This window comes from Triticum urartu, chromosome 4, assembly GCF_003073215.2.
Source record: "Triticum urartu cultivar G1812 chromosome 4, Tu2.1, whole genome shotgun sequence".
Taxonomy (NCBI): Eukaryota; Viridiplantae; Streptophyta; class Magnoliopsida; order Poales; family Poaceae; genus Triticum; species Triticum urartu.
Window position 1 is genome coordinate 30,474,879 of NC_053025.1, and position 27,530 is coordinate 30,502,408.

The 27,530-nt window shown below is 48.2% G+C and overlaps 1 protein-coding gene across 2 annotated transcripts; it reads right to left on the reverse strand.

The window, feature by feature from the left end:
• Window positions 1-3,951: 3,951 nt before the first annotated feature.
• LOC125550439 (putative 3,4-dihydroxy-2-butanone kinase) lies at window positions 3,952-12,872 on the reverse strand. Of its 2 annotated transcripts, XM_048713436.1 has the most exons (20): window positions 12,664-12,872; window positions 12,470-12,543; window positions 12,325-12,388; window positions 10,751-10,863; window positions 10,616-10,663; window positions 9,699-9,770; window positions 9,522-9,611; window positions 8,560-8,733; window positions 8,375-8,458; window positions 7,759-7,814; window positions 7,079-7,209; window positions 6,616-6,708; window positions 6,137-6,201; window positions 5,642-5,785; window positions 5,515-5,558; window positions 5,175-5,258; window positions 5,020-5,087; window positions 4,785-4,897; window positions 4,617-4,712; window positions 3,952-4,426 (listed from the first exon to the last, which is right to left on the reverse strand). In XM_048713436.1, the coding sequence occupies exons 1-20, from the start codon at window positions 12,701-12,703 to the stop codon at window positions 4,295-4,297; spliced, it is 1,785 nt and encodes a 594-aa protein (XP_048569393.1). In that variant the 5' UTR covers window positions 12,704-12,872; the 3' UTR covers window positions 3,952-4,294. The 2 variants fall into 2 exon arrangements, with proteins under 2 accessions (XP_048569393.1, XP_048569394.1); XM_048713437.1 differs by lacking the exons at window positions 12,325-12,388; window positions 12,470-12,543; window positions 12,664-12,872 and adding an exon at window positions 11,805-11,942.
• Between the last annotated feature and the right edge of the window lie 14,658 nt (window positions 12,873-27,530).

Here is a 27,530-nt window from a genome sequence, read left to right on the forward strand (position 1 = left end):
CACAATTCTATGCTTGAAGGTTGCACCCTCTCTCTCTCTCCCTCTCAGAAAGTTCTCAATGGCGTAAGGCTGCTCCACCTACATATCCAGGTCTCCAGTAGGTCTTCTTTTTGGACGGCGAATCTGTGCTGGATTGGTGATCTCGTACACTTGGATAGCGGCAGGGGGGTCGTTCCTTTGATCCACGAATGAAAAGAAATGGTTCCCGTGGTTGGGTGGTTTAATCCGATTTGCAGGAATCTGCATCAACAATCTTCACCAACCTCTAATCTATGTTGCGTTCGTTGGTAAATATTAGATCAAATATATTTGCATCTTCATAGTGATCATGGGTTTTTACTCGTAAGCCCGAATTTTTTGTTTTCTACTACGTTTAACACCGGTAACACTAGAGTTGATATCACTCTATGGCTAAGCCCAAGTGACACTGGAGTAGATATCCTTTATCCACTTCTTCAGTTACCCACTTATATACTTTGAGGTAGCTTAAGAATAATATGGGCAAAGAAGGCAGAACTACATTCACCAATTGGAGCTTGCCACCAAAGCTAAAGAGATGAGCCCATCTTGAAAGCCTTCTTTGGATTCTGGATATGGGTGACATGAAAAACTCCTACAGTTTAGTGATACAGGTGCAATCCAAGATAAGTGAAAGGCAAAGTACCTACATGGAATTGCAGAATGCCCTTGAAGAGTTGAATCCTATCTTCAGGTATGTTGATTGGGAACATATTGACTTGTAGTGATTATTTTGAGCTAAGTTGCTAGGGAAAATATGTGAAGAAGGTCTTTTAGATTCTTCAGTTGGTACACATTGACTGACAAAATAATATGGTTCTCATCTGGATACTACATGGTATGGTTTGCTAAGTTTGGCAAGATTGCAATGGCAGGGGCCTTACCAGATCCTTTGAGCAAGAGCGTCACTGATGGCAGACTAAAATATATTACTACCTTCGTTCGGATTTATTAGGCCCCCTCTTATTCTGGGCTAAAGTTTGACCATAAATTTTACTAATGAAATATAAACAATATGTCACGAGGGGGTCCAATAAACAAGATGCCATGGTATGTGGGAAAGTTCTTTCAAATACAAATCCAACAATGTACTTTTTGTATCATATGATTTATATTTTGTTATTTTAATAGATGATCAAAGTTTGGCACAAAATACGAGGGGCAATAAACCCGGACGGAGGTTAGTAGCAGCTACAACAAATAGAAGAGGGGAGTGTGGATCTCCTTGCCTGACTTCCCTTTTACATTTAATGGTAGGTCCTGGAACTCCATTCCTTCATCTTACAAATTGACCCAGAGAAAATGGTCTAATTATAAGGAAAGTGGGTAAAATAATGAGCATCGCTAGTCCACGAGCTCATACTTTAGGACTGCAGTGCTCAGACCTTAGCTCGAGACATCACGTCCAAGGACAAGGCAATTGATGCGGATTTCAAGAAGATATATCTATCGAGGGCGTTCGCAAACTTTCATCACCATCACCCATATATCTTATCCAACCCAATAACTTTGAGACGAACACTACCCATGCGTTGAGCATTTGTGCTTTGAAGTCTACCATTTGCATATACTACATAATAAGGCACTCCATCCAGAAAGGAAATTCAAGACCAATAAGGATATAGTAGTACCTCCACTTAGAAATACAATAATTATATAGGCACAGTCGATGTGTTAGAACTTTGAATAGACTGTAATTTATTCTTGCAAGAGTATGTTATATGCACAGTCAATGTGTTAAAACTATGAATAGATTGAGCATGGAGGGCTAATATTATTGTTTTTTTTTGCAAGATTCTATTAAGTCATATACCATTTTAGGCATATTACACAAAATTTCATTGTAAAGTTTATGCATTGGAGATTTTGAAAAGTGAAGTGTATCTTACATTTTAAGACAGACCGTGGGCGTAAGTCCATAAAGAACAACATAAAAACGATTTACAGAAAAGATGTCCTAGCTAGAGACAAGGCAGGTGATTAGGATTGGGATTAGATAGGCTTCACTTATTACGGTGTAAGGAAACAATCACGTGAGTGTTCTCCCAAACCCTGCACGCCCTTAATTTTGCCAGGTGTACTCGGGTCCGCATGCTCACAGTCAGTGCAAGTTAGCTAATCAGGAAGCACTAACTAGCTGTGACAGGCAAGAAGCAGACATTATCCAGATTAGATATGCAGAACCCTAAGCAGCAGGCAGCATCCTTGCCCTGCCTGTAGCTATCGCAGAACAATATTCTATAGCACCAGCCAAGAATCTCGCTTAATTCCCAGCCTCTCTTTCTTTTGGCTAAGCTTTTCTTGCATTATTATAAGCTTTACGGTGATGATTTAGCTAATACTTGAAAGCAATAGCTTTAAACAAATGAGCAAGCACAATGATCGTACTGCGTATCTACATTTTATTGATGGTTGTATACTTTACAGAAAAAATACATGAAAAGAGATATTACCTACTCAAAGGTTGGTTACACCACCCTTATTGAGCGCACAATGATTGGAATATGTAGTCGAACTTCCCAACCATCTAACATACCACATAAACACGTATGTGCCATGGTAATGTCTTCCATAAAAAAAAATCCCAACAAAGGTTCCTTTACCTTGACAACTCGTAATCACCTTTTTATTTGAACCAGATGAATGACATTTTCATTCAAATGGTATATTGAGGTGATACAACCGCACTGAACAAATGTAGAACCTCTGCATAACATGATGCACACAACAAAAAGAAATTTTTATTTTACAAGAAGAATAAAAATGTCATTTATCAATAAAGTAGCATAATTTTTTAACAGAGAAGTGGCATCTAGTTGGTAGAGAGCGGTAAAGCTTCGCCCAGGAAGTTAATTCGGAACTCAAGTACACTTACTACTGAAAACTGATCTATATATGCGAACCCAAGCGGTTCCATGCCTGGAGCATTTACTAATTATTAGGTGCACAATCGTATATATTGTAGGAGTAGCATATTATATTACGTAATCAGTTCCAAACATCCAATTTAGTTAGTACAGTTAGTTCATAAGCAATGTCAATAAACTAGCCAACAGGTTAGCAGGTTTCTTTCGAATGATTGTCCAATCACTCCTTAGATCCTATGAGAAACACTCGCGGATCATGTGCGCCGATCTGTAGGTTACAACTGCAGAAGCTGAAGACAGTATAATTCTTTACTCCTACGTCGTCTCAAACGCAAGCAGTTGCTGTATGTATTTACATTACGCTTGCACGGGACGCCTAAGACTGAAATCACATAGCTCAAAGAATAGACGAACGCCCTCTTCGGAGCCCCTCCACTCCACAATTCCATTCCCGGAGTTGGTGAGAGTTACAGTTAAAAATTGCGGCGCAACTATTTCCTGGCTTCACAGCTCTCGGAATTTTATGGAGCTGGTGAAATTCCGAACAAGCCTGAAGTCATCAGTACAAGCCTGAAGTCATCAGTTTTAAACATTATTCAACCAGTTAGGATGACAGTCCAATAATAGGCTCTGTAGATATCCTAATTTTCGTTGGTTGTAGTTATTTCAATACATTTGCTGATTTCATTGTATTGGATGATGATACTTGTGGTTTAATAAATATGGTTGTGTGGATCACAAATGATGCAGAGGCTGGAGATATTCCTCCTAGAAAAATTAGTTTCAAACATTGGTACCTAGGTCTGCCTAACTACCCCATTAACAATGCACACAATTAGCTACACAATGCACGATTCTCACCTAGACAATCTTAACCATTCTTGTTACCTTGTAATGCAAGTTTGAAGGAAACTATATAATTAGTTATAGCAATCCAAACAAGATGATATGTTGTATTTTATATTTTTGTTTATAAAATTGGAACACCAGGTTTATACCTCTAGAGTTGGCCAGATGAGCACCTTATGTCTAAAGCATCATTGTCATCCAAAAATCTGCGGAAGGCTGAGAAAAATACTACCGTCAAGATGAAAAATTGATGCGGTTCGGGCCATTCGGGTAAAATAGACAACAATCATTAATCTTCAACACCATTGACCACCCCACGCGGACACGCACAGACAATAATCACTTCGCCAGCAAGGCAAAAGCATACTTTCACTCAACCTTTGTATAAGTCTACGAATCCTTTGAACTGCTCTCAGCACAAAACAATACGGAACTCGATTTCTCGGCCCATGCAAAAAGCACAAGCGGAAATCAAATCAGGGGGATTGACAAAGGCCCCTGAGGATTTCGCCGTCAGTATAGTATTTTGGACTGTGAATGAGGCATAGCATGCACTACTACTAGCTTTCTGAAGCATGCAGCTTGTTCTTCACCGAAAGCGCTGCGGCCCGGTACCATGCAGCTGCAGCCATTGCTCCTGGGTCAGGAATTGAAACCAGATGGTCGGGAGAGATGTACGATGACCGTCCTGCCTGCAAGTGCAACCGAACCTCATTACTACAGGAACGGGCATAATCAAAGGGAAAGGCACAAGAATACAGATTTTAGTGGAGCTACAGTTGCACGAGCTCAAAAAACTTAAGAAAAGCTTTTGCTGAACGAGACAAGGCAAGTTATAGGTTTATATTTCTTCTTAAGCAAGGGCCAGGTGAAAGATCATACCTTTGCTTGCATTTGTTTAGTGGATTCAGCGCCAGCTAATGCTGCTTCAGAAGAAGCGATGAATGCAGTCACCGGATCATCCCCAGCTTTAAGAGACTGTTCAAGCACAATGAATACATCACATAATTAAAGATAATACTGCCGGAAGAGCAAGGCTTGGGAAGTAACCTGTTTCAAAACTGTAGAAGCGGGAATCAGAGCATCCAACATTGTGCGATATCCTGCTCTGGCACCACCATATTTGCTAACAGCAGCAATAGAGGCTTCTAAAGCATCAGCCCCTGCGGAAAAGCAGCATACTTTGTTTAGTATGCACATTTCTTGATAGTTGTCTCGGATCATAATGAAATATATGTTGTTTCTTAAGCTTTCAATCATAATGATTGATGAACATATATCTTACATTCATATGCCGTAATATTTTTGTTTTGTTTTAAGCTTGCATATGCAGCCTTGCAGAGTATGTCATACCTGAAGCATAGTATAGAAGAATAATTACTTGTGTTTTCAATTCTGGTCAATAATGCAACAAGGAAAGGACAAGCACAGATTTCTTACAGGATTCCACTTGTTCCACCCATCACCTTCCGGATTGTTGACCCAATCTCATTTACTGTTCCAGCTGCATCGTTCAGATGATAACTGGCAAAGAGGAAAGTTGACTTAAAATATGCTAACTGGTAAAGAGGAACTGGCAAAGAGGAAAGTCGACTTAAATAAGGTCAACTTGTATGGATGACTGGAAAACCCCAGCCAACATAGAAGGGTTTGAATGAAAAAACAGGACCATGACGCAGAAAGAAATGCTGTCCTTAACCAGTGAATCTTTACAAGAATTACATGCGAATACTAGGTACGGGGAGTCGCACATCAATAATATGCATTGTTTGTAACTTACCGTGTTTTCATATCTTCAAGAATAGCTGTTGCACCTCTATACATCTGGAAAAAAAATCAGCCAGTAATGAATCTTAAAACAGCTCTCATCGGACAAACACTAAGTTGATAAACCCTACTAGACCTACCGTAGTTCCACAGTCACCGTCACCGACTTTACTGTCCCAATCATTTAGGTTATCCTTGAGATCAATGAGTTCTTTAGCAGCTGCTTCAATAGCGGCCTCCAACATACAGCCTTGCTTGCTTAGTTCCTGGCGTTCTGAAAGAATCTGCAGAACAATAGCTAACCATCATGCTTAAGAAATTGGGAGTGGCAACTGACATGCATATTCCAGTATGGTCAAAACTTCACACTGGTATTTGCTAAACTTGCTGTCAGACAAGAAAAATGTTTTCATAGTTCTCCTTTTTATTACCACTGTGTTCTCCTCACCTTTCCTCTGGTATCTTTAAAAAAATTGCTATCTAGACAATAACTGGAATAGACCTTTATAAATACAACCCATGCAGAACCAGTCAATAGCATTATGAGGTTCTTGTATAGTTGTATATTTCTAAATAAAAGCGAAGGTGAACCTACTACCAGCATTACAGCCTCAGGGAAGAGGATTTTACTTTACCTCATCATCCTTCATTGAAGGTGATGGTGGTACTGGAACCGGGAATTTTGCTGGTGGGCGATTTCCTACAATAAACATCATTAGAAAACTGGTGGTTGGACGGCAAAAATGTTGTATCAGAGCTTAAAGCCTTCTTTTGTAACAAACTAATACTAAATGATGTGTGATAAAACCAAAAATATATTTAAAACGCTGGTAACTTCGCACTCTACATTCAGTTCAAAAAAAAATCCTGCTATTTTCTGCACCCAAACTAGCCTGGTTCTGCAGCCTCCAATTAAAGGTTGTACAGAAAGAGTTTGAAAGTGTAGTTGTGCTAAAGATCACCAATAACGTAAACTTAAGTATTCTCAAAAACAAAAGGCTAGTAACAGAAGGCACAGAACTAGAAAACCCATCACATCAAAAACCTAGAATACAGATATTAGTGGCTAACGGCTGCAGACATGCAACTAGTTTTCTGCTAGCAAGATAACTACCTTCAGAACCAACAGGCCAAGCTGGAGCTTTAGTGGGAGCGTCAAGTCGCTGCAAAATGTTTTCATCTGATCGCATAATGGTGATAGAAAGTCCTGCAATGAAAACATAATTTAAAGTATTTAATATATGCCATTCATAATAAACTAAGGAATTAGCCACAAGTCAAATGATTGCATATCCGATGAAAATGCAGAATACAACACATTAGCAGAAAAGTGAAGTGGCTAGATAATCAGCAATTGGTCAAATGAAATTAATGCGGATACATGTTCAAGCAACCACCCAGATCAGCATAATATATGTGTGATACTAATTACTCCCTCTGTAAACTAATATAAGATGTTCTAGGTCACTAAAGTAGTAATTAAAGTGGAGAGATGTTCATAAAGCTTAGCCACAGATTATCTTAGGGCCTTTAGCAGATATCAAGGTTCTCTTAGAAAGATCCATACAAGAACTAACCAGCCATATCAAGTGATGTCATAAATGTGCCAGTGTAGACTCTGTCAACAGCAATCCCATACTCCAACTGTAACTCAGGCACCGCTTTTCTTGCTGCAATCATAAGCTCCATGACAGGAGTAGCACCTAATCTGTAAGATGGTATTAGACAACAAAGTAACATGACTTACTTGATTCATAATGTAAACAATGCAGATAAAGGAACTGATACAGTAATGCACCTCCAAAGATATCAAAGTTTGCCACAGTAGATTTATGGCAGTGATTAATATGGAAGATGGTTCATGGGTAAAATTAACAACACTTAGTCTGAGTTTGACAGTTGGTCCTAGTTTCAGACCCCTTTAATCTTACTGAAGCCACTGAGAGATGGTATTCAGTCTCCTAAAAATGCTAAATCAATGTCTGCTTCAGTCCTAGCGTCACATACCAGTCAGTTTCCTGGGGACATTTTCCATTGTAATAGAAATGGATAACTAGAAAGATAATGGGCATAGTCGAATTTCTCCAGAACCGACATCTTAAGTACTAAATTCTCTAATCACTGTGAAAGCTGCAAATGGTGAAATACATTGCAGACCCATATAACTATCCTAGTCATATTCAGTATTTGTGCTGGTAATTTTCTGATGGTAAAAATCAACTCTTAAAGTAACAAAAATGCTCAGATTTGTAGTTACCCATTGATTAGGAGAACAGCATTGCTCCCTCTTGTGATAGGAAGATACTGAGTTTCCTGCAAATACGAAAGACCACACAATAAGCAAAAGTAACAAGACTAGTAAATACAAGTAACATTAGTTGGCAGAAACTCACACTGAAACAGTATCTACGAAAATTAAACTTTATACCAGGACAGGAACAGCACGAGTTCTCTTTCTTACTGAAGGCTACTGTCCTTTCAGCATTAACCTTAAGTGCTTGTGAAATGATTAAATCAAGGTAAACTGATGCAATGGAAGGAGAGTCCCACCCAAACTTTCAACCCCCATTCCACTCCTTTCCCTGGCATTCAGGCAATGGCCTCTTTATTACTAGTAGGACCTACCCTAGTTATTTTCATAACCTTCTGCAAACTTCACCTTTTGGTATTTCAGAACAAATCATAGCTAGCTAAGCTTAGCTTAGTGTTGAATTTCACAAAGAATAAAAAACATGATTTCATTGTACTCAAACATGACTGATAAAGATTGGACAGATGTCTAACAACAGTTCAGTGCTTGCAGTGAACTAAAGGAGAAATGGAGAAACACAAGAGAGGATAGAAATAAATAAATTGCATATCACCAACCACACCTGTGATAGTATCTGCTTAAGAACATGTTCGACCACCACATCAACCGTCTGTAGCTCAACAACAGCAGCACCAGGTTCTCCATGCTGGGAAACAAATCAGATGCTTACTGTATTTGGAAAAAAATAAAGTTTGCAGCTCTTGGGTATACTGAAAGCAAACAATTGTTGATGCCGTCTAGACTTACAATTCCAAGGCCAAGCTCAATTTGCTCAGGACCTAAACGATCAGATGTCACTTGCCCAGGCAACGTGCAAACAGAAAGTGCTACTCCCATTGTACCAACAGCCTCAGATGCATGTTTTGCTTCTGCAGCAACATCTGCAAGAGATAAGCCAGCATCTGCAGCAGCCCCAGCAACCTGTAGAATCAAACGAAGTGAAGACTTCAGAGAACAGCAGGAAATATTTACAACAAGGCATTGGTTTTCTATTCAAGTTAGGATGACCACAAAATGTTGGTGGACACTGTCACAGCCCAAGTTCGTGAGAATGTAGCGATGAGGTGGTGGCTGCACTGTGGCACTAATGACATCGACAGGGACAGGGTATGTGGAGGAGAAACCTCCTTTGATGAGCCTGAGGCTTACACATTAGTCCATTATATGTATAACTCCTTGGTCCACAAGTCAGATCAGATCCTTCCTAACAAACCCTGATTATTTCACATCTTACTTAGCACTAACCTTTTGAAACTAACTGACAAACATGATAAGCAAGGAAATAGAGGTCGCAAAGCTAAGCCTCACGCTGCAGGTTAATGGACATGATGCACATAATGCTGGCCTCACATAGTATCAATTAAGACAACCACAATGACGGAATTTGTTCACCACATAGTATCAGTTTTATTAAGTACAAACAGGAAAAAAGATAGTGCCTCATCAGTCAAAATAATTCCTGGTTAATGTCTGCTACTATGATTTCCTCATCTAGCAGGCTAGCACCTAATAACTAGGCACCATCGGTTTGTTTAGACAAGATACAAGCTGGTCAAACCAGAAAAATGCATGAACAAGTGGTAGATCTATTGGAAGGGATTTTCCTAGGTGCATTGCTTAACAAATCAAGAAGTGTAACACAGCAGTAATCACCAAAATGCATAAAACAAGAATCTAAAATCGAAAAGGCAATGGCCACAATGGAATACCTTATGCACAAGAATTGTTCCTGCTAAACCTCTTCTACCAGCTATCCCCCGAGGCGGGGGAAGGGCACAATCATCTCCAACAATTACCATCTGCAATTGGTGGATAAATGCTGATTACAAGCTGATTTTAATATGGTATGCTATACTAAGGTCGTAAGATGTTATATGCTCATCAACCTCTATCTTATAGCCTTCAGATTTTGCCTGCTCAGCAGCTAATCCAAAATTAAGTCTATCACCAGTGTAGTTCTGCAAATGTCCGACAACAGAACGTGAGTACAGAATGCAGTGTACCTTGGAGAACAGAATGTAGTGCAACTAGAACAAAATACAATAACATAAACAGAAACAAGCACTACAGATTAATTTTTTGGGAAACAACACCAGCATAACAGCACCACACATGCATCTATAGCCAAGTAAGCCCCAGTGGGCAGTGGCTAGGTTTTTCCTTTTTGAGCATAGGTCAAGGATAGCCTTCATCCAATAATCAGTAGAGAACGGTGTCAACATCATAAATAAAAAGATTTTAAGTGTAATGTTTGTTTTCTTTGACTGTATTTCTCACCTCAAGAACATTTCCTCAAAATAATTATAATACTACAAATAAATATTGAGGGTGTTCCCTCCATTCCTTCTCAGTCTTTCACCACAGCTAGTGTCTCCAGGAGCTTGCATAGCACTTTGAGCAGGAGAGAGACCACAGACCTTCACCGGTAAAATTGCCAAGAACTTAACAAATATGCAAAATTCAACCCCCAAGTCAAATTCTTAGCTCTGTACACTCTACACAGACAAAATTGCCTTTCAAGAAAATCCAATCGACCATATCTACAGCTAGCAATTTAGTTTGTCCCAAGTTTATTTTCAGGAATCTGTGCTAAAAGTTGAGCCCCCTGTCCATCCATAGACGTATTTGTCTAAACAGTACACAGAATTAAACAGGTGAAGAAAACGATAGGAAATCTTTCTGAGAATCAAATTGGCATTGATCAATCCCAACTTCGCAAACATCAGATAAAGCAAACTTCAGATGCATTATGTTGTTCCTATTAACTAATGAATGTCCTTTCATAATAGAAACTACTGAGTACCTTTATTATCAGAAGGCATCCCATGGTGCCAGTTACAGCTCGAATAGCCTACAAAACAAACATACAGTGCAAAAAATGTGAGAGCAATCTTAGCAGTGAAAGCAGGTTGACACAGTTTTATTGAAAGAAACATACAGCTAAAATAGAATCAACAGGTGGAGAAGCAAAAACATCTCCAGAAACAGCAGCTGTCAACATTCCTGGCCCAACAAATCCCGCATGGGCTGGCTCATGACCACTTCCACCACCTAAGAATAAAATTAGTATTATAGTACAGATAAGATTGTATTCTATGGTCTCAATAATATAAAATCCTGGCTAAAAGTAAGTAGTTGACATGTTTGTTTATGCAGGAAGAACAATAATCTATAAGAATATCGACTTAACTTTTGTATCAGTCATCAGAAGATAACATTTACAGCTACCAAGAGTAATAGCAGACTCGGATGCATATTTGCTAAATCTTTGACAAATACATCAGAAGATAACATTTACAGCTACCAAGAGTAATAGCAGACTCGGATGCATGTTTCCTAGGAACCAGTTCACAGTTTGGTAGAACCAGCAGAAAAAATTTCATAAATAAACAGTAACCACAGATAATATTCAAACTGAGTACATTCAAGCTATAGCTCTGATGTATCATATTACTGATGACAACTAACTCATTGCAGGTTAACCTCAGTACAGGTTTTTCATGAGAGGTGGGTGTATTTACTCTTCAGCAATCGTAAGCAAAATTAGATGGCTAGTTTTGTTCAATCATATCAGCTATATTAAAAATGAATGAGCTGGTAATAAGTAATAGACTACAAGCTCATGAATGTAGGCTCCAAGTCTATTGCTACAAGATGTACAGGCACCTTGCAATAACATAGCTCTAGTGTCTAGGCATAGTTCAGGCACAAAGACCAACACAGTGCCCCACATGCCCTACACGCCTCTCGGATAATATAGTGGTAACTGTTGAGGATAGAGGCTAACAGATCACATACTGTCAGTAAATATGGTAATAGCGCATTTTACTTTGTTCATCATGAAATCTATGAGTGCTACAAATTTTGGGTTCACGAGAAACATGAGTGTTCAATACAACTCTTAGATGAGCAGTCTATGCATACATGAAAACAGTGTGCAAACAACACAAAAAACACAATGGATCTTCCTGGTGGGGACCACAATGCACCACCTGCACATGGGCAAGAAGCATGCCTTTTCTATCAAAATGCCACAGGGTGCAGTCCATCTAGGTATACACTGTCCTGTGCCCTCCAACATCAATAGCACCAAGCACAGATCCGAGATTGTACTCGTGCCGTACAATGAACCTCGCATTTTGAGATATCATGTAATCGTAAGCAACCAAGAGTATGACTGCCATCATACATTCATACTACTGCAGAACTTGCAAAACTAAAAAGGCATCCTTATGCTGAACTCATTAGAATTTTCAGAATCGCATATAAAACTAGATATGCGAGATGACACGCTTCATTGGCAAATTCAGTCAGTAACCAGCATAAAGAGGCAAACCCTACAAACGTTGTAAGTTGTGATCTCCAAGCTGGGTCATACCATACATACTGCATTTTACACAGAGAGCAATCAACATAACTTTACACAGAGAGCAATCAACATAAAAAAGAACTGAACATTTGCACCAAATGAAGCATCGCATTCACAAGGTCGAGTTCCCAACAGGGACGTACCTGAGATGACAGCAACCTTGTCATAGGCACCGCCCACAGCATCAGCGCGAAGAACAACTTTAATCTGCACACATTGTAGGGGAATTTCGTCACGGAACGGTCCCAAGCATCATCGGAACCATTACCCAGCGAACAGTGTTCTCACCTCAGGGAACCCGTCCAGGTACTGCAGGCCCGGGTAGGTCTCCACCAGCCCCTCGATGAACTCAGTCACCACATCTGCAAAAGCGGGACCGACCCGAAGCCCCGCCGAGGGCAGCGACGGCGATTAAACCCTAGAATCGACCAAAACCCACCGGAAATCGGCGGAAAACGGAGGGGAATGGGCGCGGGGAGTACCGTCGGGGTTGTTTATGAGCTTCTTCCCCTGCAGGGCCATGGCGAGGGGGAGGCCTCCCGGCGGCGGCGCGCGCGCGCCCCGGCGATCGCCGGCGGAGAGATTGGGGTGGGGGGAGAAGCGGGGGGCGAGCAGTACGAAGCGAGTCGCCGCCCCTGGTTCCTGTGGCCTTTTTCTTCCCCTTGCTTGCTCGAGTTGAAGTGGGGTGGGGTGGGGTGGGGTGGGGAGGATTATCCTTTTATAGGCGCGGATTAGCAGTCCACTGACGAAATGGATAACGATGGAATTACAGTCAGGTCCCTCTTTTGGTAGAACCGCCCGCTCGGAATTTACACTGCAATTACGGCCCCCCCTCGTCTGACGTGGACTTCTATGCGTTGTTTCCAGTTTTCCATTTTCATTGTAAAGACTGAGACAACGCATTGACGATGGGCAAATATACGCTGGTTACAAATTAGGGCCAATGGAAATGAAGGAAGAAAATAACTACTGTGTATTTCGCCACAGACAAAAAGAAACGGTTCACCGTACAAAATGGGAAAGATTTAAAATCGGTCCACTGGCTGAGCGCCAGGTCGGTTGCTTGCGAGCACGCGCTTGCCTCGTGGGGCCCACGCACCGCTTTGTCCCTTCTCGATATCTCTATCTCCACCGAACAACCTTATCCACGCATTTTCGGGCGTTGACTTCCTCTTTTGCTTCTTTCTATCTCTCCCCCGTGCTCCTCAGCCTCCGCTACGGTCAAACCCGGTTTTCCTGTGCCTTCCCCAACCGCCCTCCCCCCCTCCTCTCCCTCTATCTTTCTAGCGCTCCGTTGACACCCCACTTCTTCACGACTCTTGTGATCCCCGGCACACCTTCACTTCCTCTAGACACCTCCTTCCATGGCTCCGCTCTGAGTCGTTGCAAGGCTGACGGGGGACACGTGACGCTGTCAAGCAGCAAGCCCTCGACTGCAACGTTGTTTAGAAATTCGGAAAAAAATTGTATTTCTTCATAAACAAAAAGGAACCATCCACTTTTGAAAATGGAAAAGATTTAGAATCGCCGACCGGCTAAGCGCTAGATTGTTTGCCCACCCACACCTGCCTGCCTCCCGGGGCCCATGCACCGCTCTGTGCCCCCTCATTATCTCTATCTCCACCGAGCAACCTTATCCATGCATTCCCAGAGCATTGACTCCCTCTTCTCTTTCTTTCTATCTCTCCCACGTGCTCCTCTGACGCCGCTGTGGTCAAACCCGGTGTTCATGTGCCTCCCCAGTCAGCCAATCCCCACCCTCTTCCTCTATCTCTCTGGCGGCTCCACTCTCCAACGCTCCGCCGACACCCCACTTTCTTCATGGCTCTTATGCTCCCCACCACACCTTCACTTCCTCTAGAGACCTCCTCCCATGGCTCTGCTCTGAGTTGTCGCAAGGGCGATGGGGGACACACGACGTAGCCAAGAAACAAGCCCTCAACCGCAGCGCTGGTTAGAAATTTGGAAAAGAAAAATGCTATATTTCTCCACAAACAAAAGGAACCATCTAATTTTAAAAAAGGGGAAAGATTTAGAATCAGCCGACCGGTTCAGCGCCGGATCGTTCGCCCGCCAAGACACGCCTGCCTCATGGGGCCCAAGCACCACTTTGTGCCCCCTCGTTATCTCTATCCCCATCGAACAACCGTATCCACACATTCCCAGGCATTGGCTCCTTCTCTTTCTTTCTATCTCCCCATCGTACGTGCTCCTTCACCACCGTTGTGGCCAAATATGGTGTTCGTGTGTCTTACCAAGCCAGCCAGCCCCCTCCTCTCCCGCTATCTCTCTGGCGGTTCCACACTCCAGTGTTCTGCAGGCACCCCACTTCTTCACGTCTCTTGTGCTTGTCATCGCACCTTCACTTCCTCTGAAGACCTCCTCCCACGGCTCTGCTCTGAGTTGTCGCAAGACCGACAGGGGACACGCGACGCAGCCAAGCAGCAAGCCCTTGACCGCAATGTTGGCAGGGGGTCTGCGCACTACTACAAATCCCTTGATGTCGCGTGTTTTAGGCTACCGATTTTCCACAAGCAGTGCTGCAAGCAGGTGGAGATAGACGGGCATTCACTGGAACTGTTACGACGAACACCCACCAGTACTTCAACGAGAGAGCCTACCATTGCTACGACAACCGACCACCAATGGAACGGGGCGTGTGGACAGTGACGCTTTGTGCTGGAACCTACATTCAATAGTTCATCGACGGTGTGCTAGAGATGTTGCTTTTGCCCGTGGCAAGCTGGCCATGGTGGCAGGTTGAGGCTTGAACCGGAGACCACTCATATTGGAACCAACTTCAGGCATGCTCGACTGACGCCTCAGCCTGCTGTGACCCAGCGATGGCACACTGTGATGCTAGAACCGGTGGCTCGGCGTGCTGGAACCGCCGCTTTGGCATGCTGCAAGGAAGCAAAGGCGAACGATGATGCTAGAACGCACATTAGCATGATGCAAGGTCGTATGAAAATAGCCCGCGAGTTGTGATTGGTGTTAAGGTCGTGTGACAACTGCTTTTGTCGTTGTTGTGATAGCCTCGGGGGAGATCATGAGGTTGTCTAACCATCGGTTGCTGGGAGCAGCACTTCAACGATGGTCGGTTAAGCGATGCCCGATGCCCCGAGGTTTCGTGCGCGAGCATTACGGTGGGAAGAGAAGGGGCGTGGGGTAAGAGCTTTTTTTCTTCGAAAATGATGTCGATATGAAGCAAGGGCTAATTTGATGTCTAGGAGGCGATGCACCGGACAGTGCAAATGTGACCGATCGGGAGCTCATCTCCATCAGCCGATGCCTGGTTTCCCCCTTACAAATTGCAATCGGGATATGGTTTTAGTATGGTCTTTGGATTCCACAACACCCTCCTACCTCTCAACCTAGGCACGAAACATTCGTCGTCTCTCAGATCCTCCCTTCCTCCATATCTCCACCCACTCCTCCTGACAAGGTCGGTGGTTCCCTCTTCTTAGCTTGTTGCTTCGATGATGACAAGATCCATATTTTGCGTATTTGGCATGTAGTTATGACTAGATTTTTCTTGTCATTGTGGTTTCATTCAGATGACGGTGTTCATGTTACCCCAGCTTTAATGTCGTCTAGGAGGCATGGTCGACGACATTAAGGATCTAGTGGATTAGTGTTGGCGATGGGCATGTGCTCTCTGGTGTTGTCTTTGTCGTTGGCTTGTTGCCGCCGACATCCTCTTGTGTAAGGGTTGTTCACACCCCAGATGGTCATGAACCGGGTTGTTGGTTCCCACTGGTACGCTAGCCCTATCGTCGGCACAAATTAGGGCACATCCCATATCCAATTGTACGTGGTTTGGCTACTAAGGCGACATCAACAAGAAATTGACCTTTACTAGTCAGTATGGATGAGAAAGTTTTTGATCTTCTCTTTTTTTCTCCTGTGGGTATTTAGGGTATCTCCAACGCGGACCCTCAAATCGCCTGAAAACATTCGGATCAAGCTGTCCAGACGCACTTTGCCATCCAACACGGTACTGTAACGCCCCAGACACGTCTGCAGGTTACTGGCCTTTACTCCTAGCGGGATCTAGACTGGCCACATAGATTAATACTAGTCTCTCATGTGCACTTTGTCCTCGCTCATGCGCACCTGGGACCAACTTCCTAGTCGGTCACCGATCCTGAAATTGCTCCAAGCTGAGCACACTTAACTTTGGAGTTCTTTTCGAATGGGCTCCCGATAAAGAAGGAATTCCTTGTTGGTATGAGTAGTTTATCATCCCATTAAGCCATGCTCTCACATACACCCCAACTCAAAGGAATTGACGTCCTCATCGGGCCACATGAACATTCCCTCTTGGCACATACGTATGTGCATCCAGTCCGGCACATGTGCCATGCCGTGTGCCATGACGGGTCACGAACGTCATGCACAATATGACCGCACACCTAACCCACAAAAATTCGTGTAACTGTGAGGGTCAGTTCTGTTACCAACTTGTAACACCCCAGACACACCCGCTGGCACCACAAAAAAAGACACATCCGTGACATTTTGGGCCGAACGAAAAAATTTATGTCATGCTTATGACACTTCTATGACGATAATTGTGAGAAAACCTGGTATCATCATAGATGTGGTGGGCTCCTACTTCTATGACAAAAAATCATGACAGAAATTGGGCTTTTCGTCCTGGGCGGGCCGGAGATGCAGCTGCATGACATTCTTTGGGCCATCCATGATGGAAAAAATCATGCTAGAAGCTAGGGCGAGGAAAATATCACGGAGTTCTCGGTTACGATGGGTGGTCGGGGCCGAGCGATGCACTGTGGTTTGCGCGTTTCTCTCATGTACGCGCGTGTGTACGAGGCGTTGGCTAACTGAACCCGAGCGATCGCACATTACTGAACCCGAGCGATCGATCCCTTGGCTATTAACTCAACCCGAGCGGTTCATTCGCTGCTGACTAAACCCAAGCAATTCCTTCGCTGCTGCTGCTAATTGAACCCGAGCGATTGATTACTGTTGCTGCTTACTGAAGCCGATCGAGCCCCCATGCGAGACGTAGCCAGTCGGTGTTGGGTTGCCTCTCGATGAACAGTGACCGTTGCTACCGTGCGCGCAATACATAGAACGAGTCAAGACGTGGTGAGTCGAGCCGGTTGGTTGGCTGTGGATGAACAATTCCCGGTGGGGCTTGGATGAACATGACCCCTTGGTAGTAGGCTGTTGCCGCTGGATGAACAGAACCCCGAGGAGGCCACTGCACCCCAGCCGGTTGGGGGTGGATGAACATGACCCCGTGGAGGCTCTATGAACTGCAGCCGGTGGAGGCTGGATGAACAGTAGTCGTGGATGAACAGTAGCCCGTGGAGGCTGGAGGAGGTCGACGGTGGATGAACACTAGCCCGTGGAGGCTGGAGTGAGGCAGTAGACGGTGGATGAACATGACCCCGTTTCGACCGTAGGCTCTCCAACACAAGTACGTTTCCTCCGTTTTGCGGTACGCCACACCCCTCTCGATCAACAGGACCCCATTTCGACCATAAGCACTCGAACACAAGTCTGTTTCCTTTGTTTTGCGGTACGCCAGACCCCTCCCGATGAACAGGATCTCATTTCGACCGTGGCCGGTGGAACAGAAGGTCGTTTCCTCCGTTCTGCGGTACGCCAGACCCCGTTTCGGCTATTCCGTCCAAGCCGGTTGGCTCCCGTTGAAGAGGACCATTCCGACCCATTCGGTTGCCTCCCGATGAACAGGGCATTGTTTCTCTGTTCCGACCTAGCTGGTTCGCTGCCCGATGAACAGGACGTCATTGCCGCCGTCTATTGTCTCTCCATGTACACAAGCCCTGGCCGTCCGTATATATGCGCGAGTACGCGCTCGAGACCCCACCCGTATGTACATATGTGGCTGTATTTTTTTGCCCTGTGGTTGTACGTACGTGTACATGACTTAGACGGGACTGCGTGAACTGCTATGTCGGGTGCTATACAACGGCACGTGCCGCTACTTACTCGGTCGCGGTTCATACTTGCAGAGAGACTGATCGACCAGTATGTACATACACGTTCATGACCAGACATACAACGCTACGTACGCTTTGACCGAATGGGTCCCAGCGGTCAAGGAGGATAAGGACACACTTCCTTGCGTGCGAAGATATAGCTGGTCGGTCCCAGCTGTCAGGGGAGGAATCTTTTTATTTTGCGAGTAATAAGGAGACACTTCCTTGTGTTCGAAGATGTAGCTGGTGGGTCCAGCTATCAACCTCGCCGCCTAAAGTCCTCCTCCTGTGGCCGTCCTTCATTGACCACATTGACCACGTCGCGTCAAGAGCACCAAGGCGGTGGACGATGACGAGGCCTAGGAAGGGAATGATGTGAAGTCGGGGAAGACGCAAGAGTGGATGCCCACGCGGAGGGGAGTACGTGGGTTGACTGCTTCGGCTGCGGTGTGAGGCCGCCGTCGCCGGAGAATAATAGTAGGTGTGGATGAGTATAATGGGATGGCATGGCCAGTGGTGGCAGCACAGCCGGACACGGGAGGCACGGGCAGGTGACACGTCCGGCGCTGGTTTGGACGGCTGGAGTAAGAAGACGAGAGGTTGAAGAAGCACGACGGCCGTTGGATGGACATCGTACGGTCACTGCAACTAGAATCGTTTATATTGACTAAGTTGACAAAGCCCTTGGTACGCGTCAACTTAGTAGGCCCACAGGTCAGCCTCCGAAACGGTGCGCCCCAGATATTAGGGGGAGGAATCATTTTTTGGACGGCTGAAGCAAGAATATCTGAGATTGAAGAAGAAGCACAATATCCGTTGGATGAACATCCAACGGCCACTGCTGCTAGAACCGTGTGTTGACTATAAGTTGACAAAGCCTTGCGGACGCGTCAACTTAGTAGGCCCATAAGTGTATGGCAGAGAACATATAGCCCATTTGCCATTTGTAAGAATGTACAACCCATTTTTGAATTCTAATATAATTTACTACAGCCCATTTACAGTTTGTTAAAAGTACAACCCATTTTCTAACTCCGCAACGATTAATAATTTCAACCAACCGCTCAAAACAGAATTCAATAAAATTTTCCACATTTTGATGGGATCAGAAATATTTTTATCTCGAAATTTCTAGTCAGATTAAATACAATTTCAAAATAAATTTGTATTACATAAAAATCCTACGAAATATTGCGCGTGCAACAAGTAATGAAATTAAAATTTTCAAAATCCAAAAATAATTTTTTTAAAACTAATTACGTGTTTGGTGCACTTTTTTATAGTTACTGCCTAGTTTTTATAATTATATCCTATTTATTATTTCTTAAAGCCCATTTTCTTGTTAAGCCTAATGCATCCCTTCTAGGAAAGATTTGCAGCCCAGCGGGCGAAGAATAAAACAAGTTGACCCGGATATTGTGTACAACTGTCGGCCCAGTTGCATTGCTGATGTTAAAAAAAGGCCTGTGTACTACAGTGCAACTTTATAGGGCTACTCAGCCCACATTCAACGACGCCGGAAAAGCCCAAACAAGGCTTATGTATAACTTTTTGAACTCACTTGGCTCAGTTAATAACTTAAAAAAGTCATAGTACAGTGGAACCTAATTAAAAGTTGTCACGAGCGAAGAAATAATTCAACAGGTCCCACTTGTGCGTGTGTGTATGTGTGAGAGAGAGACCCATTGGTCGGTGCTCGTAAATACATCTTCCAGTCATATGCATTGTTGATGCTCAGTAAAAATTTATATAGTTGACACAATCATATAGAACATCATAGCACACTGAACTTGCATACAAAAATTTCACGCAGGCGGCACAATCAGGGTGGAAGCAGTGGATCGCTACGGGTAGGGCTATGTTGAAACCAACGAACTTTACCAATGACGGGGAAATATCTTGAATGTTGTGCAAAGAAAACAGATTGACAACACAATAAGTTCTGCTAGCATATTAAGTTGACGTACAACCCTTTCTAAAAAAAGTTCAGGTAGAAAAATAGAACAGGTCACAGTCAAATGTATTGGCACATCAGTGCTTCACACCCATAGCTCGGATTTAACTAGTAACTGACAAGATTCAGTTGTTACCTCAAATTAGATCACATTCAGGCAGCCAATTCTTCCTCTTCTCCCAAAGAAGGAGTGGCATCCGCCGCGCGATGGAGTAGGCCCCGTGCCATCCATCGTTCCAGCAACACGGGGAAAGTCTTGTTGGGAACACAGTATTTCAAAAAAATTCCTACGATCACGCAAGATCTATCTATGAGATTCATAGCAACGAGAGGGGAGAGTGTGTCCACATACCCTCGTAGACCGAAAGCGAAAGTGTTTGGTAACGCGGTTGATGTAGTCGAACGTCTTTGCGATCCAACCGATCCTAGCACCAAACGTACAGCACCTCCGCGTTCAGCACACGTTCAGCTCGATGACGTCCCTCGAGCTCTTGATCCAGTTGAGGACGAGGGAGAGTTTCGTTAGCACGGCGGCATGTTGATGGTGATGATGAAGTTACCGGCGCAGGGCTTCGCCTAAGCACTACGACTATATGACCGAGGTGTGTAACTATGGAGGGGGGCACCGCACACGGCTAAGAGAAGACTTGGTGTGCCTTTGGGGTGCCCCCCTCCCACGTATATAAAGGGGGAGGAGAGGAGGCCGACCATAGGGGGGCGCGCCATAGGGTAGTCCAACTAGGATTGCCAATCCTAGTTGGAGTCCCCTTCCTTCCAAGAGAGGGAGAGAGAGGGAAGGACGAAGAGGGGAGAAGGAAAGAGGGGGCGCCGCCCCCTCCCTAGTACAATTCAGACTGGCCATGGGGGGCGGCCTCCCTTCTGGCCCTCCTCTCCTTTCCACTAAGGCCCATGAACTTCCCAGGGGGGGTCCGGTAACCCCCGGTAGTCCGAAACTCATCTGAAACAACCCGAACCATTCCGGTGTCCGAATGCAACCTTCCAATATATAAATCTTTACCTCTCAACCATTTCGAGACTCCTCGTCATGTCCATGATCTCATCTAGGACTCCGAACAAACTTCGGTCATCAAATCACATAACTCATAAAACAAATCGTCATCGAACATTAAGCGTGCGGACCCTATGGGTTCGATAACTATGTAGACATGACCGAGGCACATCTCCGGTCAATAACCAATAGCGGAACCTGGATGCTCATATTTTCTCCTACATATTCTACGAAGATCTTTATCGGTCAAATCGCATAACAACATTCGTTGTTCCCTTGTCATCGGTATGTTACTTGCCCGAGATTCGATCACCGGTATCATCATACCTAGTTCAATCTCGTTACCGACAAGTCTCTTTACTCGTTCCGTAATGCATCATCCCGTAACTAACTCATTAGTCACATTGCTTGCAAGACTTATAGTGATGTGCATTACCGAGAGGGCCCAGAGATACCTCTCTGATACACGGAGTGACAAATCCTAATCTCGATCTATGCCAACTTGTCGGCGTTCTGGGAACGGGGGTCCCCAGACTTGCCTGCCTGCGGCCTGCGGCGTGGCTTAAATGGGGGCCCAGCCCGGCCCATCTTCATCAACACAAGACTCAAGACCCTCGCGAGGGGCCAAGCCTCGCGGGGCGGACGACACGACGCATCCTCAGGCGGAGCCTCATCAGGCTGGCTCGCAAGGAGGCGGAGAGTTCAAGGCGGGGTACCTCGCGAGGTGCCCATGACGTAAGCCATGACGACTCAGGGTGCCAGGCGGGCGCCAGCGCACGCAGCGTCCTTCTTTCCTCTTTGGTGCAAAGGGGGCAAGCGCAGCCGCGGAGTACCGAGGCATCAGGCAAAGGTTGCCATTTCGGTGCAATGAGACCAAGACTAGGAGGACTACGAGACGGAGGTCACCATGGAGCCCAGCACGGCGTCATCACCAGAGCCTTTGGCAGGCGAAGACTGCTTTTGTCAGGATAAGTGTACTCGCTGTCCCCCTTCAAATTAGCCCGCCATCGTTGGCTCCCTTCCCGCTCAATATTTGGGAAGAGGACCAGGGCCTCTATAAATAGGACTAGCCACCCACATAGCAAGGGGTTTCGAGGGATCATCTCATCCAGGACAGAGAGAGTAAGAAAGAGAGAGAGAGGTGACCCAACTCCTCCTAGTAGTTCATCACCCCAGCCAAGAACAGACCCTCGCGAGGCTGTTCTTCCTTGTATTGTTCATCATCTCCAGCCCCAAGAGGCAATCCACCAACCACACACTAGAGTAGGGTATTACACCACAACGGTGACCCGAACCAGTATAAATCTTGTGTTCCTTGTGCGGTTCTTTTACTAGTTTAGATCCTTACGAGACGGAGGGGTAGAAGGCGTAATCTCCGCGCGCACCCCAGTGTTCGAACCTTAAGGGTCTGCCGGAACCCGTGAATCCGACATTTGGCACGCCAGGTAGGGGTGCGCCGGAATTCGTCTTCCACCACACCGCTCTCCTCCGACCGTCGCATCCATGTCTGACGCTCGTCGGGCCCGCGCCGAGCGCCTGGCCGCCATCGCTTCTCGCGTCGCCCAGACGGCCCCCGTCGGTGGGCGTCCTCGTCGTTCCCCGTCGCCCGCCATCAACGCCGCCACCGGCCCGGCGGGGGGCGAGTAGCAAGCGTCGTCTCAGCACCCGTCCGTGCGGCAAGACGGCCGCACCGCTACTCCATCGCTCGCACCAGCTGGATCTTCGTCCCGCGCGCTCCGCGCACCCTTGGGGGCTCGAGCTGCACTCATCGCGGCAAACGAACTCCTGCGCTATGACCCGTCGACGACGTCTACGAGGAGTGGCTCGACCGTGTTGCCGAGCTCGTCCGCGCCGCAGGGGGCTCTCCTGCGCCGTCCGCTCCGCTGCGCCGCACTCCGCCCCGCGCAGGCAATGAAGCTCCGGGGGCGTACCAGCCGCCTCCTCTCCAAGAAGACGTCATGGCTCCAAGGCGCGTGGCCCCTGGGCGGAACCCGCTCCGCCAGGTGCCAGCGCAGCAAGAACGAAGCTACCAAGAAGTCCCTCGCCCGCAAGGAGCTGCCCGGGCGCTCCCTGCTCCAGCTCCGGCACGCCAAGACCCCGCTCTGCTCCTAGCTGCAGCGCGTGGGGACCCTCAAGACCAAGCTCTCCACCAACCGAAGCCTTTCGTGGCCACTGCAGGCTGCCGCGCCTACACCACCGAGCTGCGCAGCGTCGCGTGGCCCGGCAAGTTCAAGCCGGACCTACCTCCTCGCTACGACGGCACAACTGATCCCGCAGAGTTCCTCCAGCTCTATGAGCTGGGCATCGAGGCTGCCAGCGGGGACGAGAAGGTCATGGCGAACTGGTTCCCCATGGCGCTGAAGGAAGGAGCTCGCACCTGGCTCCTGAATCTGGCTCCAGGCACGATCTCTTCCTGGGACCAGATGCGCACCCGCTTCATCGCCAACTTCCAAGGTACTCGCGACCGGCCACCCGCCGTGAGCGACATGCGCCGCATCAAGCAACAACCTGGGGAGACCCTACAAAAGTACATCCAGCGCTTCAACAGCGCGCGCCTCAAGATCCCCACGGTGTCCGAGGAGGCCATCATCTCGGCCTTCTCCGATGGCGTGCGCGACGTCAAGATGAAGGAGGAGCTGGCGATGCATGAAGACCTCTGCACCTCCCTGGAGCTGTTCAACTTGGCGACCAAGTGCGCCAGGGCTGAGGAGGGACGTCTCTCCCTCCTCGAGCTGCCTGCCGCTGAACCAGAGGAGAAGAAGCCCAAGGCCAAGGACGTGAAGCGCAAGGGGGCTTCCGTACTCGCAGCCGAACCAGACAGCAAGCGGGGCAAGGATCTGCCCGACTCCTCCAGGGGCAGCCGGTACTGTGTGTACCACGACCTCCACACCCACAACACCAACGAATGTCAAGAACTCCGCGCCGTGCGAGAAGGAAGGATCAGCCGTCGCCCTGACCGTGCTGACCGGGGCTACGGCCGAGGAGGAGGAAGAAACCCAGGGCGCTGGGAAGATCGCGGCCCACGCTAGGGGTGGCGCGACCAACCTCGCGAGGACCGCTGGCGGGACCTGCCTCGCGAGGGGGACTGGAGGGATCAGCCTCGTGAGGATCGCCTTCATGGCAACGCAGGCCTACCTCCGCTGCCGCCTCCGCCAAGGAGGAACGAAGACCGCCACCAAGACGAGGGGGCTGGGGGCTTCCAAGAGCCGCGCGCAATCGCCTGCATCCTGGGCGGAGCTCAAGCCCCAGCCTCTCAACGTATCTTCAAGTAGTTTGCCCGTGAAGTGAATGCAGTTCTCCCCAAGCTCGAAGCAACGCGCCGCCTCAGGTGGTCGGCGTGCGCCATCATGTTCAGCTCAGCAGACCAGCTCAAGTGCTCGGCCACAGCCGGAGTCCTCCCGATGCTTTGCTCCCCAGTCATCAGCAACGTGCTGGTCACCAAGACCCTCATCGACGGAGGGGTAGGGCTCAACGTCCTGTCCGTGGAAACCTTCAACAATCTCCAAGTGCCCTATGACCAGCTTCAGCCAACCAAGCCTTTCTCCGGAGTCACCGACGGTTCCACAGTCCCGATCGGGCAGGTCCGCCTCCCTGTCACCTTCGGGGCCCGCAGCAACTACCGCACCGAGCTCATCGACTTCGACGTCGCCCACATCCGCCTGCCGTACAACGCCATCCTCGGGTACCCAGCGCTGGCCAAGTTCATGGCCGTGACTCACCATGGCTACAACATCCTCAAGATGCCAGGAAGTGGCGGCGTCATCACGGTGCCCTGTGAAGAGAAGGATGCAGTGTGTTCCCTGGAGCGAGCCTTTCAGGCCGCGTCACTAGAAGACCTAGATCGCGGAAGCAGGAGGCTTCCTGAGGCCACCCCCAAGAAGAAGAAGACATCGTCAGGCTCAGCCCCTCAGGAGGCTGGCCCTTCAGGGCCCGTGTCTGCCCGGGAGGACCCTCCCTCCATCGCATAGGAAAGCGCGCCCGGCGCCCTCCTCAGGCAGGGCTCGGGGGCTCTCACCTAGAGGGCCACCGACCTAGCCAGGGTCACGAGGGAGGCGCTTGGGCACCATGTGGAGGCGTGCTTCGAAGCACGTTTCCCTCGAGAAGGAGCCAGGCAAGGAGGGTCAGACCAGCAGGAGTTCGTTAACAAGGCCATTCAAGAACTACAGGAGTCAAGGATCATGAGAGGTTGCCGTTGTCCACCAGCTGTGGCTCCACATCCAGGCGAGGATGGTGGGCTGCGCGCCTGCGTCGACGTACCAGGGCTCAATCAGATCGCCACGACGGAGCGTTTCTGGCCCTCGCAAGTGGGGCGCTGCGGGGGTCCACCCCACAGCTATGTTCGCATGCCTTACGGCCTGCCGAGCATGGCTGCGGCGTACCAGCGCCTCATGAGGGGCATCAGGGAGGCTCAGGAAGACAGGCATTCCGCGGCGCTGGCGGAGATGAAGACAGCTCGCGAGGAGTCACCAGTGCCTCCGGAGCCTCCCGAGGCCCCGGGGCCTGGGGGCTCGTGAGGATCGGCTTCCGCAACCCACCGAGCCTGCTGCACCAACGCCACTTCGCCGACGACATCCTCAGGTGACATCTTTCAAGCTTCATTCCCAGCTGGGAGCGCCCTCCCAGGGTTGCGTCACTCCCAGGCCGCGTGGGTCCGTCCCTGCGGCATGTATCTGCCTTTATTTTTCGGTCGTTAGTTTGCCTTGTTGGGGGCGCCCCTTGGGCTGCATCATCCCCAAGCCGCTGGGGCTAGGCCCAGCGGCGTGTATCTCCCTCGCGTTTATTTCCAACTATGCATTCGCCTATCACGCTTGATTGCTTGATGCCCGTCCGCGGCATCCCTTCTTCTCCATGTCGACTACTTGCATGTTAAAGGGGGGGTGCCTGAGCATCGCGACTCAGGGCTCTTACTGGCTCTCCAGCCCTCACCCTCTGGCCTTGTCCACGGCATCGCGACCTGGCATACCAGCGACGGCTGAGACAAGCTCGAGGGCCGGGACCCGAGGACGTAGAGTACCAGCATCTAACCAAATTTTGCAGGGACACATCTCAAGATACGGCCCAGTGCCTGGCGCAACCCGCCCAGAGGTAGGGCCTCGTGAGTCCCGCGCTGGCTCACGGGTGCCCAGATACATCTCACCTAGCCCTACCATGCCGGCCACGTGTCAGGGCGGGGCTGTACACGCCCCGGGGGCTCCTCCCGGAGGGGAGCCCCCTCCCACGTACCAGTGGAAGCACCATGCTCCGCGCTGGCTGACGACACTGCCGAGGAGCGGCTATGCCCGTACACATACGGAAGCGCTATGCTCCGCGCTGGTGATAAACAACTGAGGGTGGCTTCCGGGCCGCATTAACCTCAGGGAGCCCAGAGCTCAGTGGCTGGCCTCATTGCAACGCCTCCCCTCGGGAGTGCTGCGCGAGGGGGCTAGGCACGGGGGCTACGACTGGGTCACGCCCAGACGTACGCCGCCCAGCCAGGCCCCTCGAGCCTGGTTCGTCGCGCGTCTCTCCTCGAGCGGAGCCAAGGTACGAAGGTCGTTTGCGCGTCAAGGGGGACCCCCGAGCATCGCGACTCAGTGGCCTAACTGGTCCCGTAGCCCCTCACTCCTTAGTTCCGAAAGGCTATGCTGGGTGAGGTACGCGCGGGGCCGGGCTCTGCAGACGTAGAACGGTAGCCCCGCTTGCAGTTCACCTCATCACCCGCTGTTTGCGCGTCAAGGGGGACTCCTGAGCATCGCGACTCAGGAGCCTAACTGGCTCTGTAGCCCCTCACTCCTTAGTTCCGAAAGGCTATGCTGGGTGAGGTACGCGCGGAGTCGGGCTCTGCAGACGTAGAACGGAAGATACACCTACATCACGCTTCCCTACTTGTTGTCCGCGTGCCAAGGGGGACTCCTGAGCATCGCGACTCAGGAGCCTAACTTGTCACGTAGCCCCTCACTCCTTTGGTTCCGTCCTAGTTTCTGGTCGGGGCTAATGCTGGGTGAGGCACGCGCGGGGCCGGGCTCTGTCGGCGTAGAACACAAGCAAGTAGGGAAGAAAAGCATAAAATTCAAGGAATCTAAAAGCAAATATTACAACCCATACTGCCATCTTAGTACCAAACGCAAGTTTAAATGCCTCCCCGAGGCGTGATGCATGTGCAGGAATTGAAAGAAGAACAGGGATGGAATGAAGTCACTCGTCGGCGGTGAAGCTGTGTGGAGTTGCCTCGCCTCATGGAGCAGCAGGGCCGGCAGCGCCTTGCTTTGTCCTGGTGCTGAAGGCCCGGAACTTCCCCAGCAGCGCCTCCGCGCGCCCCTTCACGGCTTTGACTGAGGCGGCAGCACCCTCGCCGCTCACCGGTTCCAGCAGGCCGTCGAGGTCGGCGTGGGGATCGCGAAGGTAGATGTGGGCGAAGACCCGCGTCAGCGC

What these genes read in the sequence shown, in the direction of transcription:
- LOC125550439 (XM_048713436.1), bottom strand. Translation starts at nt 12,703, where the DNA reads ATGGCCCTGCAGGGGAAGAAGCTCATAAACAACCCCGACG. An exon ending in TTGGCCTGTTGGTTCTGAAG is followed by an intron (nt 6,202 to 6,615) that starts GTAGTTATCTTG and finishes TGTTTATTGTAG; the next exon opens with GAAATCGCCCACCAGCAAAA. An exon ending in CTAAACAAATGCAAGCAAAG is followed by an intron (nt 4,427 to 4,616) that starts GTATGATCTTTC and finishes TTGCACTTGCAG; the next exon opens with GCAGGACGGTCATCGTACAT.